The sequence below is a fragment of the Mobula hypostoma genome, chromosome 1 (assembly GCF_963921235.1).
Source record: "Mobula hypostoma chromosome 1, sMobHyp1.1, whole genome shotgun sequence".
In the NCBI taxonomy this organism is placed as follows: Eukaryota; Metazoa; Chordata; class Chondrichthyes; order Myliobatiformes; family Myliobatidae; genus Mobula; species Mobula hypostoma.
Genome location: NC_086097.1, coordinates 146,599,900 through 146,619,143, shown reverse-complemented (window position 1 = coordinate 146,619,143; position 19,244 = coordinate 146,599,900). Strand labels below are relative to the sequence as shown.

The 19,244-nt window shown below is 40.0% G+C and overlaps 1 protein-coding gene across 2 annotated transcripts in view; it reads right to left on the bottom strand.

The window, feature by feature from the left end:
• Positions 1 to 14,245: 14,245 nt before the first annotated feature.
• Positions 14,246 to 19,244, bottom strand: part of map3k22 (mitogen-activated protein kinase kinase kinase 22) — a 114,348-nt gene continuing 109,349 nt past the window's right edge. For both annotated transcript variants that reach the window (XM_063057596.1, XM_063057606.1), the window contains exons 16-17: positions 15,941 to 16,118; positions 14,246 to 15,189 (exon numbers count right to left, since the gene is read on the bottom strand). In XM_063057596.1, the coding sequence (XP_062913666.1) occupies positions 14,952 to 15,189; positions 15,941 to 16,118 (416 nt within the window). In that variant the 3' untranslated portion in view covers positions 14,246 to 14,951. The remainder of the gene's footprint in view (positions 15,190 to 15,940; positions 16,119 to 19,244) is intronic.

The window sequence follows — 19,244 nt, the reverse complement described above, 5'->3', positions numbered from 1 at the left end:
CCCATAAGCCATTGGAGCTGCACAGTAGTTTGTGCTGTCGAAGTCAATCCCATGGCCTTTGCATCAGACATAGACCTGGAGTGAGATAGATCAGTTGGTTGAGTGGTGTCACAGCAACAACCTGGTACTCAGCGTCAAGAAGACCAAAGAATTGATTGTGGACTTCAGGAAGGGGAAGTTGAGGAAATCCACACCTGTCCTCATCAAGGGATCAGAAGTGGCTCGGGTGAGTAATTTCAAGTTCCTGGGTGTCAACATCTCCGAGGATCTAACCTGGGGCCAACATATTGATGCAGTTACAAAGAAGGTTTAACAGTGGTTATATTTCATTTGGAGTTTGAGAAGATTTGGTATTTCACCAAAGACACAGGCAAATTTCTACAGACGTGCCAAGGAGAGCATTCTAATTAGCTGCATCGCCATCTGATATGAGGGTGAGGGGCACTGTATAGGGTCATAAAAAGCTGCAGAAAGTTGTGGACTCAGTCAGCTCCATCATGGACACTATCCTCCCCAGCACCCAGGTCACCTTCAAGGAGAGATGACTCAAAAAAGACGGCATCCATAATTAAGGACCCCCATCACCCAAGACATGTCCTCTCCTTATTGCTACCATCAGGGAGGAGGTACAGGAGCCTGAAGACACACATACCGACGGATTCAGGAACAGCTTCTTCCTCTCTGCCATCAGTTTTCAGAACAGACTGAACACACGAACACCACCTCACTGCTTCTGTTTTCTCTTTTTGCACCAATTATTTAATTTAACTTTTAATATATACATATACTTATAGTTTTACAGTTTTTTATTGTTAAGTAATGCAGTGTACTGCTTCCACATAACAACAAATTTCATGACCCATGCTGGTGATACTAAACCTAATTCTGATTATGACTGTTGAGTTGATGGCTAAGTTTTAAACTAAAAGTACTGCTGACACTGGAAATCTTAAAAAGCAATACTGAAAATGATGGCTATATTCAGCAGATCAGGCATCATGAGCAGAATGGGAGATAGATCTAACATTTCTGTTGGGAAGGCCTTTCATCAGGATATGCAATGGGATTTCATCCAAGGGTGATCCCTTTAAACATCAAAACTTGAAAACAATTAGATGCTGGTTTTTTGAGTTTCAATGATATTACATGATTTATCACATGTAAAGACCATGAAATCTGTAGTACAAATCAATGATCCCGCAGGAGAGATCAGATACAGTATGTCACTCTAATCAGTTGACTTCCCTTGAAGCAGTATCATAAGCTTTAACATGTTCTCCCATTTACTGTGTTAGTAATATTTCACTAATTTGATAGTATACCATCATATTTAAGTTGCTTTAATTACATAACATTAAGCAACCTTGTAAGTTATTTTTTTCTCATTATCATACCTTTGTATCACATTCTTGCTTTCCTTACTGTTTGCAGCTGTCTTATCCTTTGCCATTGGTACTTCATTCATCTACCACATTTGTAATATTTCTGAATATCTCTTGACTCCTTTGCACCAGATCCCGTGCTAGACTGTATGCACACTTAAAGACTATTAGCTCAATAATGCTGGTGCATGCATTCTAATCTCACCTTGAACACAGCCTCCTCAGAATTACATAAATTACAGATTGCAGTTTTAATACCTGCGGGTACTTTTAACTGCAGATTAATTATTAAAAATAATAGTTATTACATTACACACATCCCTATGTTTGCCTACACCTGGTTGTAAGATGACAGGTAAGTGGTTTGTAGTCTGGTATCACAGAATATTGCTGTGGAAGTTAGAACAATGGGGATGATATAACAATCTCAACATGCAATATGTCAAAACACGTTTACCAGAGATAATCACAACAATACATCAAACTATTACATCTCCCAGTAGTTCCAGTTTGGTTTTATTTGAATATATAATCTACCTTGCTTACTTTTTAATCAGAATCAGAATCAGGTTTCTTATCACCGGCATATGTCTTGAAATTTGCTAACTTAGTGGCAGCAGTTCAATGCAATATATGGTAATATAGAAACAAATAAATAAGTAAATCAATTACGGGAAGTTTATATATGTATATTAAATAGTTAAATTAAAAATAGTGCAAAACAGAAGTAATTATAGAAAAAGTGAGGTGGTGTTCATGTGTCAATGACCATTTAGGAGTCCGATGGCAGAGGGGAAGAAGCTGTTCCTGAATCACTGAGTGTGTGCCTTTAGGCTTCTGTACCTCCCACCTGATGGTAACAATGAGAAGAGGGCAGGTCCTGGGTGATGGTGGTTCTTAATAATGCACGCTGCCTTTCTGAGGCATCACTCCTTAAAGTTATCTTGGATACTATGGAGACTCGTACTCATGATGGAGCTAATTTTACAACTTCCTGTAGCTTCTAATTTGTCCCTGATAATCTTATCATTTTTCTGCATTGATGCTAGTAGTATCCAGGCATTTTTGGACTTGGGCTTGTGCTACTGTAATTTTGTTAACTTTTTCAAGGGGCACAAGCAGCAAAGGAATTTGAATTTATTTAAATCTTACATCCATCCCACAATGTGAGGGAGTGAAAAATCTTTGCATTATGATTCTGTCACAATATACAGACCTGTGAATTTATAAGTCTAATGGCTTGTAGAAAGAAGCTGTCCCATAGCCTATTGGTCCTGGCTTTAATGCTGCAGTACCATTTGCATTACAGTATGGTTGGGGTGACTGATGTCCCTGATGATCTTCCAGGCCTTCTTTCTGAACCTGCTGCTATAAATGTCCCCAATGAAGTGAAGTTCACATCTACAGATGTGCTAGGCTGTCAGTACCACTCTCTGCAGTGCCCAGCGAGGGCTGTCAGTACCACTCTCTGCAGTGCCCAGCGATCAAGGTTGGCACAGTTCCCTTAGCAGGCAGTGAGTATGCTCTCAATGGTGCCCCTATAGAAGGTCTTGAGGAATTGGAGGTCCATGCCGAAATTCTTCAGTCAGCTTTTTTTTGCCACAAAGCTGGTGTGTACAGTCCAGGTATGACCCGGCTGGTGGCATAGTGGCATTAGCGTCAGACTTCGAGCCAAAAGGTCCCGGGTTCGAATCCAGCCAGCCAGCTCCCCTGCACGCTTTCCACCCGTGCTGGATTGTGAGCTGGTGATCTCTTTGGAAACTCACCCGGCAGAAGGCAATGGCAAACCACTGCTGTAACTTGCCTCGTATGCGAATTCCCACTATGTCAGAGCGGCGTGAAGGGAAATCGACCGCTAACTGGAGAAACTCCGAATGCGACGTACCTTACCTTATAGTCCAGGTAAGATCTTCAGTGATGTGTATACTGAGGAACTTGAATCTACTCACCCTCTCGACTGCAGACCCACTGATGTTGATTGGGGCAAGCCTGTCTCCATTCCTCCTGTAATCCACAATCAGCTCTTTTGTTTTTTGGACATTGAAGGGGAGGTTGTTGGACGTTGTTTGGGAATGTTGTTGGATAATCCCAGTGGGTTCATTTCAGCCACTTCCAGTGCCAAAGATCTCCAGGGATGCCTTTTAAACATATTTTCATCCATTTCCACAGCAGCTTCCCACATTAGAAAGGTTCAATTGTCCTGCCATTCTGTGCTTTGTTATGCCCATGCCTAAAAATTTTCCCTCCATTTTATCTACTCATAAGTTAACAACTCATCAGGGGTGATTGATAAGTTTGTAGCCTAAGGTAGAAGGAGATGACTTATTAACTTCAAACTTTCTACATAATCACTCAAAGAGTTGATCTGCATGTGCATGTAACAAGAGCTGTATAACTCATCTCCTTCTACCTTAGGCCGTGAAACTATCAATCACCCCTGCTGTGGACACTTTCTGGAGGTCCAAGATCCGTATGCTCCACGACCGCTGGACTAAGTGTGTAAATGTAGGAGGGGACTATGTTGAAAAATAAATGTGCGAGGTTTTCTAAAATTGACTTCTTTTACCTTAGGCCATGAACTTATCAATCATTCCTCATACAACAAAGGAACATTATATCAACAGTACAAGGATATCAAAGTCTCAAGTTGCGACCTTATTCTGCACAACCATTCCCAGCACATTACTAGAATGATATAAAATCGTAAGACCATAAGATATAGGAGCAGAATTCGGCCATTTGGCACATCAAGCCTGCTTCACCATTTCATCATAGTTGATCTATTTCCCTCCCAGCCCCAATCACCTGCTTCTCACCATCACCCTTCATGCCCTGACTAATCAAGAACCTATCAACTTCTGCCTTAAATATACCCAATGACTTGGACTCCACAGCTGCCTGTGGCAACAAATTTCACAAATTCACCACTCTCTGGCTAAAGAAATTCTTCTTCATCTCTGTTCTAAACAGATGACCCTCTATTCTGAGGCTGTGTCATCTGGTCTTAGATACTCCCAGCACAGGAAACATCCTCTCCACATCCACTCTATCAAGGCCTTTCAGCATCTGATATGTTTCAATGAGATCCCTCCTCATTCTTCTGAATTCCAGCGAGTACAGGCCCAGAGCTATCAATCGGCCTTCATATGGTAACCCTTTCATTCCCAACATCATTCTTGTGATACTCCTCTGAACCCTCTGCAATATCAGCATATCATTATATTCTTTGGTGTTCCGTATATTCATAATATTTCTATATAAATCAGTGTGACCAATAAAACTTAATATCATTGTCATCTCCTTTCACATGCTGCTTCCCATTCACTCTGTCTTTATCATTGCATGACAGTTTGTAAATTTTTTTCTCTAATTAGATGCAGATTTATTTTGATTAGTGCGCATGCGCTGGTCATGCATGCAGCCTGGTACAGCCGTTCTGATCTATTCTTACTTTCTTCTTCTTTCTTCTTACTTTTTAATTTACGTTATTTTTTGTATTTTTTTTCTCACGGTAATACGTCGAAGCTGCAACCTCTCTAACATGCTGGTAGAGAGAGTTTTATTTGGGTTTTCTTTAGTGCTGGAAATGGTTACATCCCAACACGTGGGACAGAAGCAAAGTTGCGTTGTGTATTCCACAGACCAGCAAATACCGGCTGGCTTAGTGAACAGAGCGGCGGACACCCCTGCTGAAATCCAGAGGAAAACACACAGAGGATGCAGAGGGGGATCACAAAGCCGAGGAAAGAGGACCGGGTCGAGACAACAGAGACCTTTGGAGAAGAGGAGTTCGGTGGGTAATACCCTTCCGGCTGACTGTAAGTGCACTGAGAGTGGTAAGCATAAAGGAGTTGGATACTTACTGTTCTAGCTAACAACGGATGGTGCAATCCGGGGTATATTACAATCGAGGAACATGTTTGCAGACTGGATACTGAACTTTTTACTGTTGGACTTCGGCCAAATTCCACCGCGATACAACACTTGGCGGCACGGGAGGTCATTCCTGTCTGTGGCCATCGAACGTGCAGCTCCTCCCGTGGAGGGTCAGACACCCTGAGCCAATAGACTGGTCCTGGATTTATTTTCCATCTGGCATAGTTTGCATTTTGGTGTTTGATTGTTGGGGTTTTTTGTATTGCTATATTTACGCTCTATTCTTGGTTGGTGCGGCTGTAACGAAACCAAATTTCCCTCGGGATTAATAACGTATATCTATCTATCTATTATAAAAATTAATTAGTTATTTGTCAGGGCATGAAGGGATATGGGGAGAAGGCAGGAGATTGGAGCTGAGAAAAATATTGGATCAGCCATGATGAAATAGCAGAGCAGACCTAATGAACCAAATGGCCGAATTCTTCTCCTACATCTTATGGTCTTAGGTGATGTGCCTGTCATTGCGAAATATTTTTGCACTTCAGAAATATATCACAAGCATCAAGCAAATTTTGGGTCATATTCAGAATGAAACTTCCTGTATTTTGAACCTGTCATGTGCCATAGTCCAACTGCAAGTGGTCGTTTACATACCGTACCATCAGACCAATTAACCTAGGCCATCTTGACTGTGATTTCCAGCTTGGTACAAAATCAAGATGATTTGTGGTGCAAAAGCATGGCAATATATAAACTTGTCATATTTACAATGACTGGGGTGGCTCATTGAGGGAGCAAGGCTGAGATATACCATAGAACCACTGAGATCAGGCAAGGTCAATTTCATCCAAGCAGCTGTCAACTTACAAGAGGCCAAAATTATTTCTGCCTAGTTACACTTCTGTGAAGTATCAAATAACATTTTTCTTACTGGTGCAATATAAATGAATCCAATGTATAAAATTCAATTAAAAGCTATAAATATATAGAATTTTGTTCTATAAATTAAAAAGTTCTCACAACAATTTGGGACAGTGGGCATCAGATAGAGGGCAAACAATCCAAAGGTAAGCTATGTACAATGCAAATTCATGCACTTTTAATGACATGTATCAGTATAGATGCTGAGAAGAACTGTGAATAAAACTGAGACATATTTTAAAGATCTCCCTCTGCCTGCACATAATCAGCATGTTACTTCACTTGTGACTGTGACTCCAAAGGGACATGTAAATCACTTTGAAACTGCAGACAAGAGAATGTATATGCTGGAATATGGAACAAAGAAAAGGCAGAATTCTGGACAAACACAGCAGATTAAGGGCACCTGTGGTAACAAATGGGGTAAATCAAGATTTTGGCTTGAGATACTGCCTCAGGGTTGAGAGGAGAAGTGGAAGTCTTGTTCGTTTATGATGGTGAGGTGTTGGGGGGAAGGCAGGGTAGGACAGAGGCTGGAAGTGAAAAATAGAAACAGATGAAGAAGGGCGCTATGGGCAGACAGTAACATGAGGGGAGAGAGGGGAAGGAGAGGTAAACTTAGGGAGAAGAAAACTTACTTGGTGGGTGAGTGTATGTGTGACGAGAACACCTGAGGGCTGAGTTGCCTGAAATCAGCAAATTCAGTATTCCACTCATCTCATCTCACTTTCCACTTTAGTTATTTACAGCACAATAGAATGAACACTGAATGAAAAGAAAACATTCACTCTAAAGAAGTGGTCTCTGAATTTTTTTGGGTTACTGCCCTCTTGGCTCCCCAGTCTTCCCTCTCCCTTTCTGGCCATTACATTAAAACTATAGAGTATTTTGATTTACGATGCGTAGTGAGAGAAAATAGGGACTGCAAATTCAAAGTAGTGACAAATAATTGCAAAAAAATTTAGATTTATTTTAAGCTACAAATAAAATTATTTCTTTATTTAATTACATCAACAATTTTAGAGCGTACATTAGTAGTCCACTTTTTCACTGCTTTTTCACCTTTCAATGAGATGGACCGGCTTGGTGCAGTGATATCGGCTTCTCAACATTAGGCCGAATGTCACTCAGAAGGAGTCCCAGATCCCCAAATTCTATAATTTGCAGTCTGTTTCATTGCTTTGAAAGAAGTTAGGTGACTACACTGAAATCACTCTCCACTAAATATGATGTTGGAAAGACAAAAAAGAACATCTTGCCCTTTTTCTACAGTTCAAGGTAGGGTTCAGAGATTTCTTTCTGCAACCAAGTTTTAAAATGATGTTTTGAACCTTGGCTTCAGCTCAGACATTTTGCAGCGAGATCAGTTCTTCTCTGTTCTTCCTGTTAATTCCTCATTACAAGTGTTCAGGAATAGATTTATTACCCAATGTGGAATTTGGATTGAGAGAAAATCCAGAAATCTCCCTGACATGTCTTTAGATTAGATTAGATTAGATTCAACTTTATTGTCATTGTGCCGAGTACAGATACAAAGCCAATGAAATGCATTTAGCACCTGACCGGAAATGCAAAGAATAGTGTTATTTGCAAAACAACTGCGAAGAAAAGAAGTGTGACAGCGCACAAATATAAAAGTACTGAGACAGTACAATATGGATGCAATACTGCTTAGTGCTGTGATGAGAGGTTCAGCAGTGTCACAGCCTCAGGGAAGAAGCTCTTCCTGTGCCTGCTGGTGTGGGAGCGGAGGCTCCTGTAGCACCTACCGGATGGGAGGAGAGTAAAAAGTCCATGGTTAGGGTGAGATACATCCCTGATAATGATTTTCGCCCTGCCCAGGCAGTGTTTATGGTAGATGTTCTCAATGGTGGGCAATTGGGTGCTGATAATCCGCTGGGCAGTTTTCACCACATGCTGGAGTGCTTTGCGGCTCGATACGGAACCATTGCCATACCACACTGAGATGCAGTTGGTGAGTATGCTCTCAATGGTACAGCGGTAAAAGTCCATCAGTATCCTGGGACAGAGGTGAGCTCACCCAGGTGGGCACAGTGTACTCAAGATCATCATCTGATAATATTTCTTTCTCCTCCAACTTAGAAAGGCTCAGATATTGAAAAAAGTTGTGATGGCCATTATTGCATTTAAATAGGGTTAACTTGGAAAGAAATTCAGAGACAACAGAAATGACTTTGTTAAGATTCACAACATTTTCTTGCAACAGAAGATTGGTTTCATTAAACTTTGTGATTAATTCTGGCAATGTCATGGCTAATGTTCTTGAGTTGATTACTGAAAGAAGCATTAGAGTCTTCAAAGAATTTTATCAGTTTCAAAAACCACATAACGGCATCTCAGTTACCTTTAGAGAACCATCTAACTTCTGTATGCAACAGCAGTGTTCAAGCTGTTCAACATTCTCAATACAAAAATCTGAAAATAGTTGAGTATTGAGAGCATGGGATGATACTATGATAACAGTATTTAATGATTTGTACAGCCAATCACTTGGGTTTTTTGTGACAAGATGTTTTCTGTGAATTACACAGTGAATGGTAAAGATATTAGGTGCAGCTTTTTTCAAGAAAGTAGTAACCCTATGGTGGGTGTCCAATCATTGATGGTGCCCCATCTGTAGCACAAGCAAGAATATTGGTGAGTGGAATGTCCTTCTCTTAAAAAAATGCTCAACAATTCAAAATATTGACTCCCTCTTCATATCTGTTTCTAGTCCCCTTGCAAATAACAACACTTGAACCATGCTTTCATCTTTTGTGAAATGAACAGAACCAAGAAGCAAAGATTTATTGGCTGGCAGAGTGACTCATCCAACCGCAGAGCAAATTCTGTTGCCCTAAGTATGTTACATGATGTGTCTTCCACATTCTCAGATATTCACCTGTTTGTCTTTGAACAGAATTGGCACTAAGCAAAGTAGTTTTAATTATTTGGTCTGATGACTTATGCAAAACCATACTCAGAACCTCTCTCACTGCAGGCAGAATCAGTTCTTCTCCAATTACATCAGGCTTTTGAGATCTAGCAATGAGCAATGAAATGTTGTATGAAGCACACAAACCATCACTGTTTTGGCAAACTCGTTGTAAGGTGTTCTCCATTTCTAAAAGTTTTCATGAGGTGACTGAAAATAAGCCAAGCTCTTGTTTATTTTATCAGAGTGTATTCCCTTCAAATGTTCAACAGGCCTGGATGGTTTCATTGCCTCATTTGAAAAAAAACTTTTTTACACAACAGATATGTTGGCTGCTGTTGGTTGCTTGATACTGGTCTAAAGCTTTATTTCACTATACTGTCTACACTTCTTATTCATTTGAACAGTTTCTGGCATTTTGGTTATGGACTGATGACCACAGTCGATCACTTATTTTTTTGAAGTCCAACCCCAAGTAATATGATCAATAATGGGGAAGTTTGGGTCTACGACAGTAGGACACTCCTGCAGTGAAGTTCTGGGACTGGAACAATTGAGCCTCAGTAACCACAACCTTATACCTATTTGTGAGGCATGGAACCATGCATTGGAGAGCTTTCTCTTTAGTGTCCTTTGACTTCTGTTTTGCCAAGGCTTTTTGATGCCACCTTTAGTCAATTGCCTACTTGATGCTAAGGGCAGTCACTCATACTTTATCCCTGGAATACTGTTAAATTTTCTCCATGTTTGCACCAAAGCCGTGATACAGTCTGAAGGTAAGAAATTCTGGTGAAACCCAGACTGGGCATAAGTGTACAGGTTATTGGTGAGTAAAGACCTTTTTATTGGTTCTGTCAATGGCAACTTCTATCTGTTTGTTAACAATTGGATGTAGATTGATTGAGAAGTAATTACCAGATTGAGTTAGCCCTACTTTGTGTGAATAGGTCATACTGGAACAACTTTTTTGTGAAAAGGTTGTTTTGCAACAACTTTCCACATCGTCAAGTAGATGTCAGTATTGTACTGTAGTTGGAAATACTTGGATTGAGGGCAACAAATTCTGGAAATCATCTCTGTGGTTGGAATATTATCTGATCCATAGCCTTTGCTGTATCTAATGCTCTGAAGCAATTCTTGATATCTTATTAAGTGAATAAAATTCACTAAAGTGGTTGACATAAAGTCAATGAAAGCTCCAACCTCCGTGATGGTTGTGGTTAAAGAGTAAACCAAGATGGACCATCCACTCAGCACTCCACTCATGCTGTTGCAAGTAGATAGATAGATAGATACTAATAGATCCCAGAGTAAATTAGTGTCACAGCATTACAAGTGCACAGATATGTAAATATTAGAAGACAAGTAGAAAGAATTAAAAAAAGATACCTCAAACAGTCTAATAGGAGGGAGTCATCACTTTCCTGGCTATAGGTCGATGCATTATAGGTGAGAATGACATCATATAGTGCTCTTTGGAGCAGTGCAGTTGTCTTGGTCTTTTGCCAGAAGTGCTCCTCTGTTCAGCCAAGGTGGCATGCAGAAGGCAAGAAACATTATCGAGAATTGCCTGGATTTTCCATAGGGTCCTTTGTTCTACTACAACCTCTAGCATATCCAGTTTGACTCCTAATACAGAGCTAGCCTTTCTAATCAGTTTATTGATCCTGTTGGCATTGCCCATGTTGATGCCATTGCTCCAGCTCACCACTGCCTAGATGATTGTACTGGTGACAATAGACAGGTAGAACATGTGAAGGAGAGGCCTGCATACTCCAAAGGACCCAAGTCTGCTCAGGAAGTAGAGCTGACTCTGGCCCTTCTTGAACACTGACTCTGTGTTGGTGCTCCACTCAAGTCTGTCATCCAGGTGCACCCCAGGTACATGTAGGTCCTCACCACATCCACGTTCTCACCATCAATAGTAACAGGAAGCAGTGCAGGTTTAGACTCCCTAAAGTCCATCAGCATCTCAATTGTCTCATTGATGTTGAGCTGCAGATGATTCAGTTTGCACCATTTGACGAAGTCCTCCACCAGGGCCCTGTATTCATCCACTCTTTCCACACCCAACTATTGCTAAGTCAATTTCTGCAGATAGCATCACTTAGTGTTGTATCTAAAGTCCAAGGTATACTGGGTAAACAGGAAGGAACCCAATGCAGTCCCCTATGGGGCACCAGTGCTGCTTATAGCCATGTCCGACACACAACTCTGAAGCTGAATAAACTGTTATCCAGGATACAACCTGCAGTGAGCTGAGCTTTTCCCCCTGTACTGAGGGTTGTATGGTATTGAAGGCACTTGAGAAATCAAAAAACATGATCCTCACAGTACTGTCCTGTTTACCAAATAGGAGTAGGCTCTGCTCATCAGGTAGATGACAGCATTGTCAACTCCAATGTGCTCCTAGAAGGCAAACTGCCAGGGATCAAGGGCTGATCTGACCATGGGACAGACGTGAGCAAGGACCAGCCTCTCTAGTGTCTTCATGATGTGTGATGGTAGTCATTCAAGAATTTTGGTTGGAAATAAATGCTTCAACTCTGCATTTAGCACTCACTGGTGTGCCAATGATGACTGGGAATAAGGATGTTCTAGGAATTGCCTCCCTCCATTAGCTGGTTAATTGCACGCCACCATTTATATGGCAAATGTTTCTTCTGATCTGTTGGTTCTGAGTTTACCTATTGCATCCTGTTTAGCATTTAGCCTACATGTGTACAGGTTTCACTGAATTTGTATGTTTTGGGTATGCCTTGTGAAACATCAACCATGCATTGTGCTTAAGCAGGATTGACACCATAACTTGATTGTAATTGTGTTTTTGTGCGGTAGAATTCTATGACTATATACAAGCCAAACCAGGTAGGAATGGCATTTTCCTCTGGGTGGGTGCTTTAGTGAACTAGATATTTTTTTTATGAATATCTCATAGCTTTGTGACCATCATAATTAAGACTAGTAGATGTTTTAATATAAACATTATTAACCCAGTTCTACAGCTGGTGAGGTGAGATTTGTAATTCAGCTATCTTGTCTCATCCTCTGAGTTACTGCTATGTTAACTTAACTTGCACCAATGTCTTTTCATAGGAATGTCGTCTATCACTTGTTAAACCCTCAGAAATATCTCTCTTACAAGGTTTCAGGCCTGTTTCCTTCTGCTGAAGTAGGAAATGATGTCTCTGATCTTCGTGCCTGTACATTTTGCCTACAGGAGACAGAGTTCTTGCGCCTTCATGTTAAGTGTCTGCCTGCAAAAATTATTGCAATGCTGGAAATCCAAAATAAATATTCTGCTTACTCTGTCCATTTCAGTTTTAATAAAATCACCTGATTCATTGCTTTCAGTGAAACAGCAGGTTGGAGTGCATCTCCTGGAAGACTCTGGGTAATACGACCAATTGGCCAAAATCTTCCAGAACTTACCCTTGAAGCTCCTATGAACTTGATTTCTTGTGCATGATCTAAGGAGAATGTAAATTACAGCACATCACATTTCATGATTAATCTCATAGCGAAACTGACAAATGAGCAGAGTGCACAGATTAGTAACTCTTAAGTTCTATGTGTGTGCATAAAGACATCTTGTGCACAGTATGAGCTGGTTAAATTTCTCATTACTCAGCATGTGCGTTTTACACTAGTAATCAATTATTTAACAAGTTAAAAACATGCTTTGCAATTGAATTTTTCCTCCTACTTCTTCCCATCAATATTTAATATTTAACAATTCACATTTCAGCAACTTTGGGTCTGGCCATTTAACCATCTTCTATGTTTGACAGCTGTCTGACTCTGCATAATAACAAAATATAATTTTTTGTGCCACAGGTATGGATAGCTTCTCTGAACAGATGGAAATAGTTCAGCTTCTCTGACACCTGAAGTGACATAGGCATCACTTACACCTATATTGAGGAGTTGTTTTTTTAAGAGCAATGGAGTTTAGCTAAGTTAAAAAACTGAGATAAATTTTGTTTAATTATTCAGGCGAATCTTTCTATATTTTGGGAAAGGGATCCAAAGATTCTGATCTTCTTGATTGATTCCACTATGATTGTGAAGGCACCTTTGGAGAAGTAAGATATTTATTGCATTATCTGTCTTGCCACTTATGCAAAAGCATTCACCCCATGTAGCCAAATACTTAGAGAGGTGGGCTGTAATGCCAATGACCTGGCTGAAGCTCAAAAAGTGAACACTAGTTCATGATGGCACTTGGAACTTCCAGATTTACTCATGGAAAGGATTACAAATGTCACCATTTCCTTGTATAAAGCTCTCAACAGGTATTCGGATTCCCATTCCAATACGTCCTCCATGGCCCCCTCTACAGCCACTGTGAAGCCACTCTCAGGGTGCAGGAGCAACACATAATATTCTGTTTGGGTAGCTTGCAACCTGATGGCTTTAACATTAATTTCTCCAACTTCCCCCCATTTTCCACTCCCCATACTAGCATCCCTTTTACAGCTTCTCGTCTCCTAACCTGCTTATTTCCCCCCTCTAGAATCCCTCCACCTTCCCTTTCTACTATGGTCCACTCTCCTCTATCAGATTCCTCCTCCTTCTTCTTCAGCCATTTACTTTTTCCATCTATCACCTCCATGTTTCAAACTTCATCCACCCACCCCACCCACGAGGCTTCACCTGTCACCTTTCAGCTTGTACTCCTCTCTCCCGCCCCTTCTTATTCTGGCTTCTTTTCCCCGAAGGTCTTAGCTCAAAATGTCAACTCTTTAATCCTCTCCCCAGATGCTGCCTGGGCTACTGAGTTCCTCCAACATTTTGTGTGTGTTACTCTGGATTACCAGCATCTGCAGAACCTCGTGTTGAGAGACAAGTGATATATTTTCCTAGCACAATGCCATTTACAAACAGGAACAAATTCCTCATCTCAAAAACTCTTAAGGTTTCTCCAGTTATATTCCTCTATAATCGTTGAGCTTACCCCTCCACCATTTTCTTTGTAAAAAGTAGGTGTAACATCTGAATCTTCCAGTTCTCTGGCAGAACACCATAATTCAAAGAGATTTGGAAGATTACGGTCAGACTTCTACAATTTTTCTGCTTACTTGGCTCAGACATTAACACATTCAAATATATTGATATAAATTACCAGTTCAATTCAATGATCCTTTAATTCCATCAACTGAAAGGAGGATTACATGTTTTTATACAAAATAGCTCTCAAATAAACAGTTATATTTAAAAGTCAATAATATATACAAGTCAACAGTAGAATAGAAAAATGAATAAAGAAAGGCTCAGAATTAGAGCATTTCAGTATTAAGAGCCTAACATCTTTTGTTAAATCAATTAACTACGCTGCAAGTATGTCAAAGGTCTGAACTATTTTTCTTTTATTCACAGATATATGAAAACATGGAATGGAAGATGAATCCAGGGCATTTTGGCACCAAACTTTCCTTTGCAAAATATAATCTGTCAGTCACATGGTAACTTCATTTGACTATACTGCACAATGTACATTTACTGTTTATATTCCATGAAGATGAGATGGTCTTGTTCTGGAAAAATCATGGGAAAATGCGCAAATACAAGCACAATATCTGAGAATTGTACAGAATTTCCTACTTTTCCTTCTGCGTTGAAAATTTACGTCATTCCTCATTTATACTAGAGCACTAGTAGAGATGAGGGACTGTCCTAGGAGGGAAAAACAAAATGTGCAAATACATTGGACTGTTGTTAAGTTTTGTGCTTTTCTTTGTTTACAAATAATATGTACAATGCTAAAAATTATCATTTTGGAAAGAGCCGTGAAAAAGAGTCAACACCAATTTCAAAGTCCAACATTATACTCTTCAAACAAACAGTGGGTTATACTGAATGAAGGCATGTCTCAGAAGCTCATCTGCTGATGGTCTCCGTTTCTCCTCTACGAATATCTGCTTCAGGAACCCACGGCAGGAGTTTGAGACACTGTCTGGAAGCTGGGGTTTAGTTGGCTGAGTGGCAATTTTGAAGATAGCTGCCATGGCTTCAAACTCTGCCCATGGGGGCTTCTCGGTCAGCATTTCTACAATGGTGCACCCGACGCTCCTTAATAAATTGGAAAGACAACAATTTCAAAGACTCACATAAACAATATTCAAAATATAACAACAGCATCAGTACAGTTATTAACTATTCTTGTGTTGCAAGTAAGTGTCATGCTTCATAATTTTTTTTTCTTACATTACAATGATTTTAAAAAACAGGCCTATTCCAGGTTTTACTTCTCTCTTTCTTAGAGCCCTATTACTTAGCATCAACCACCAAAATATTCTTCATGGTCCTGCAATTCTTTCTTTTATCCAATTCCATTTAGGAAATTACTATAGAAGCTGCTTGTGCCATCTTTTCATGTGGAACAACTGAAATAATGACTCATTCCATATAGAAGTTTCTCTACATCTCCCCTCTAGATATTTTGCCAGTCATGTTAAATCTGGTTCTGGCTCTACATCAAATATAAAAGATTACTTCTCGTTGTCATTTTGACCAACACTAATAAATTCATCTTGAAACTTTTCTGCTCAAAACAGAAAAGACAGAGATTTCCATCACTTCATTTGCATAAAAGATATGTCCCAATGTTTCTTCTAAACTCATGGTTTGCTAATTTCTACTTAGCTTTTATTGTCCCTAATATCTTCATTCATAAAGTGGAGTCCCTTCATGTTCACCTCTTCACTGTACTGTATTCACTGGATCATTACATGTTCTTTTTATAGGTCCAAGAAATGTTTTTACAATGAAACATAGTCCATAACAACTCTTTTTTTTACATTGTTCTCAATATAATACCTACCAGACATCTGCTTTCCTGCCATATCCTTCTCCACTAATAACTTCAGGGCTCATCCAGTAGGGTGTTCCTGTTACTGATTTAATGCCTGTCCCTGACATACAAATAGTCTGCAAACGCTTGCTGGCCCCAAAGTCGCCCAGTTTGATGTTCCCTACAGAGTCTCTCAATATGTTGGCACCTGCAATGAGAAAATGACAGCATTCGTGAATTGTTTCAAAGTGTACTTGAGAAATTACAGCAGTAGCATTTGATGATTATTTTACTCAAATAAGATTATAAACGTAAGTACACCAGAAACTGTTGTCTGCTTTCAGAAAGTCTGTTCTCAGTACAAGTAGACACATTTGAGACACAGATCCCAGGTGTACATGAGACACATTTACTGAGCTTTGTTCTTGGACTGCTCCAGTCTAAGTACTTCCGACAGTGCTGGTATGTAAGGAATTCCACAATTCTGAACTTACAATGGCATGTCACATGATCTGGAGTGGAATTTTAAGATGACGATTGTCTTTATACGCACTGTTCTTGCCCTTCCAAGGGATGGAATTTGGGCCCTAAAAGGTGCTGCTGAACAAGACCTGGTGAGCTGCTGCAGCTGGGACTATTTAGAGAAAGTACAGCAATGATCTGCCAGTGGTGGAGTGGATGTGTGTTTCAGATGCTGGAAGTAGTACTGTTCCACAGGACTGCTTTGTCCTGGATGGTACTGAAATTCAAGCATTTAAACTGGGAATCAGTTAACATGAATATTCAAAGTTCATAAAATTCAAAGTTCAAAGTAAAATTTATTATCAAAGTATATACATGTCACCATATACAAACTTGAAATTCGTTTTCTGTGGGCATACTTAGCAAATCTATAGAACAGTAACTGTAAACAGGATCAATGGACAACAAACTGTAAATGAAAATAGAAATAAATAACAAATCGATGATGTTAGCCTTTTTCAACACTGACAAAGTATGAGCAAGGTCCATGTATGAATTTTCATGCAGGGGTTTATGGAATAAAAACAGAAAACGCAGGAAACAATCAGCAGATCAAACAACATCTGGGCAGGGTATTCAGTATGAGACTCTTCATCAGCTCTGGGAAAGAGAGAAAACACATTAATTCGCAAACACAAGAAAATCTGCAGATGCTGGAAATTCAAGCAACACACACACAAAATGCTGGTGGAACACAGCAGGCCAGACAGCATCCATAGGAAGAAGCACAATCGACGTTTCGGGCCGAGACCCTTCGTCAGGACTAATTGAAAGAAGAGATAGTAAGAGATTTGAAAGTGGGAGGGAGAGGGGGAGATCTGAAATGATAGGAGAAGACAGGAGGGGGAGGGATGGAGCTAAGAGCTGTAAAGTTGATTGGCAAAAGGGATACAAGGCTGGAGAAGGGAGAGGATCATGGGATGGGAGGCCTAGGGAGAAAGAAAGGGAAAGGGGAGCGCCAGAGGAAGATGGAGAGCAGGCAAGGAGTAATTGTGAGAGGGACAGAGAGAGAAAAAAAGGAAAAAATAAAAAAATAATAAGGGATGGGGTAAGAAGGGGAGGAGGGGCATTAACAGAAGTTAGAGAAGTCAATGTTCATGCCATCAGATTGGAGGCTACCCAGACGGAATATAAGGTGGTGTTCCTTCAACCTGTGTGTGGCTTCATCTTGACAGTAGAGGAGGCCATGGATTGACATATCAGAATGAGAATGGGACATGGAATTAAAATATGTGGCCACTGGGAGCTCCTGCTTTCTCTGGTGGACAGAACGTAGGTGATTCTGCTTTTTTTACTGGTGCCTTCACTCCCTAGTTGTTATGCAAAGGTATTTGTGTCTTCTATGAAAACTGAAACAAAGTACTTGTTTATGTGCTCCATCATTCTTGGCTGTAAGTAACCAACGTTTACCTTCATTAACATTATTCTTTTTTTACAAATCTGTAGAATTTTACTTCTTACAAGTTGACCTTTAACCTCTATCCAAGATTACTGCATATAGCAAGGAGAAGATTGTTAGGTCCATAACAGAGATCCCAGTATCATTATTATTATTATTTAGATACAGGGTGGAGTAGGCTCTTCTGGCCCTTAGAGCTGCACCACCCAGTAAGCCCATCCTCAGCAACTTTGATGTGTGTTCCTCCAATTTAATGCTAGCCTAATCACGGGAAAATTTACAATGACCAATTAACCTCAAGTTAGTGAAAACTAAATCAATTTTGTCTGACAGATTATGGGCAAATTCTGAATTTGAGAGGAATGATGTAAAACACAGGGGTAGTAAGAATAATTTTTACATAACTGAGCATAGATATAATTAAAGTATGGAACACAAACTCTAGCAAAGCTTTAAGTTGAGTTACTTTGGTAGTAAATAAGATCCAAGGTTTGAATTTCAGTTCTGGGTGGAATAGGCCATCAATTTTATACAGTGTCGGAAAAAAAATTGAGATATAGGACATAAAGTTAACACACTTCTGGAAGATCGGAGCTGAGTTACAGGAATGCAGCAAGATCATCCCAAAATTGCTGCTTCATGCAAATTAGGTTGTGGGCAAAGATGTTCCTGAAACTGAATGAATTGTTACCAGAGACAAGCATTCAGGACTTACACTGCACTATCCCAGATTAGTTCTTGACAACAAGCGCAACATGGCCACCAATCTCACAATAAGTGACGGCTTGGCATTATCTTTTGTAAATACAGCTAAGTGCAAATTAGGTTAGTAAATGTAAGTTTCACCCATAAAGTGATTAAAATACAATGTAGATAAGCTGCCGTCTTTGGAATGAGGATGTTAAAGTTGCCCCAAATTGTTCTACATTGAGTTTGCACTGTAGTTTATCCTTCACAAATCAGCAAAATATATGCTTGCTTGCTGCCTTATGGCCTCATCAGATGAAATCACAACTACCTATCTAACCAATAATGATCTATATTTAGCTATATTTTCTCAGCCTCTTTTCCACTTCCATGCTCCGTATTCATCCATCCCCAACATTCTCCCTTCCCATAAGGCCCAGTCACTGTCCCTCCTTTACTCCTCTTGGTTACCATGCCAAAAATAATAAATAAAAAGGAATTGTAAACTGCTAAGCTCTTAAAAATGTTAAAGGCTGAGGCCTTGGTCATTGCTTCAGACCAAGAATTATTTTCCCACTTCTTTCTCCCAGCCCTTCCTGTAGAATAAAAAAGTAGAATTACTTCCTTACAGCTTGATCCAACTTTGTGCTAGCAAGAAGTTATCAGCAAGGGCGATGTCACCTTATAGAGAGGGTGGAACACTATTGAAATGGGCAGGAAATGGAG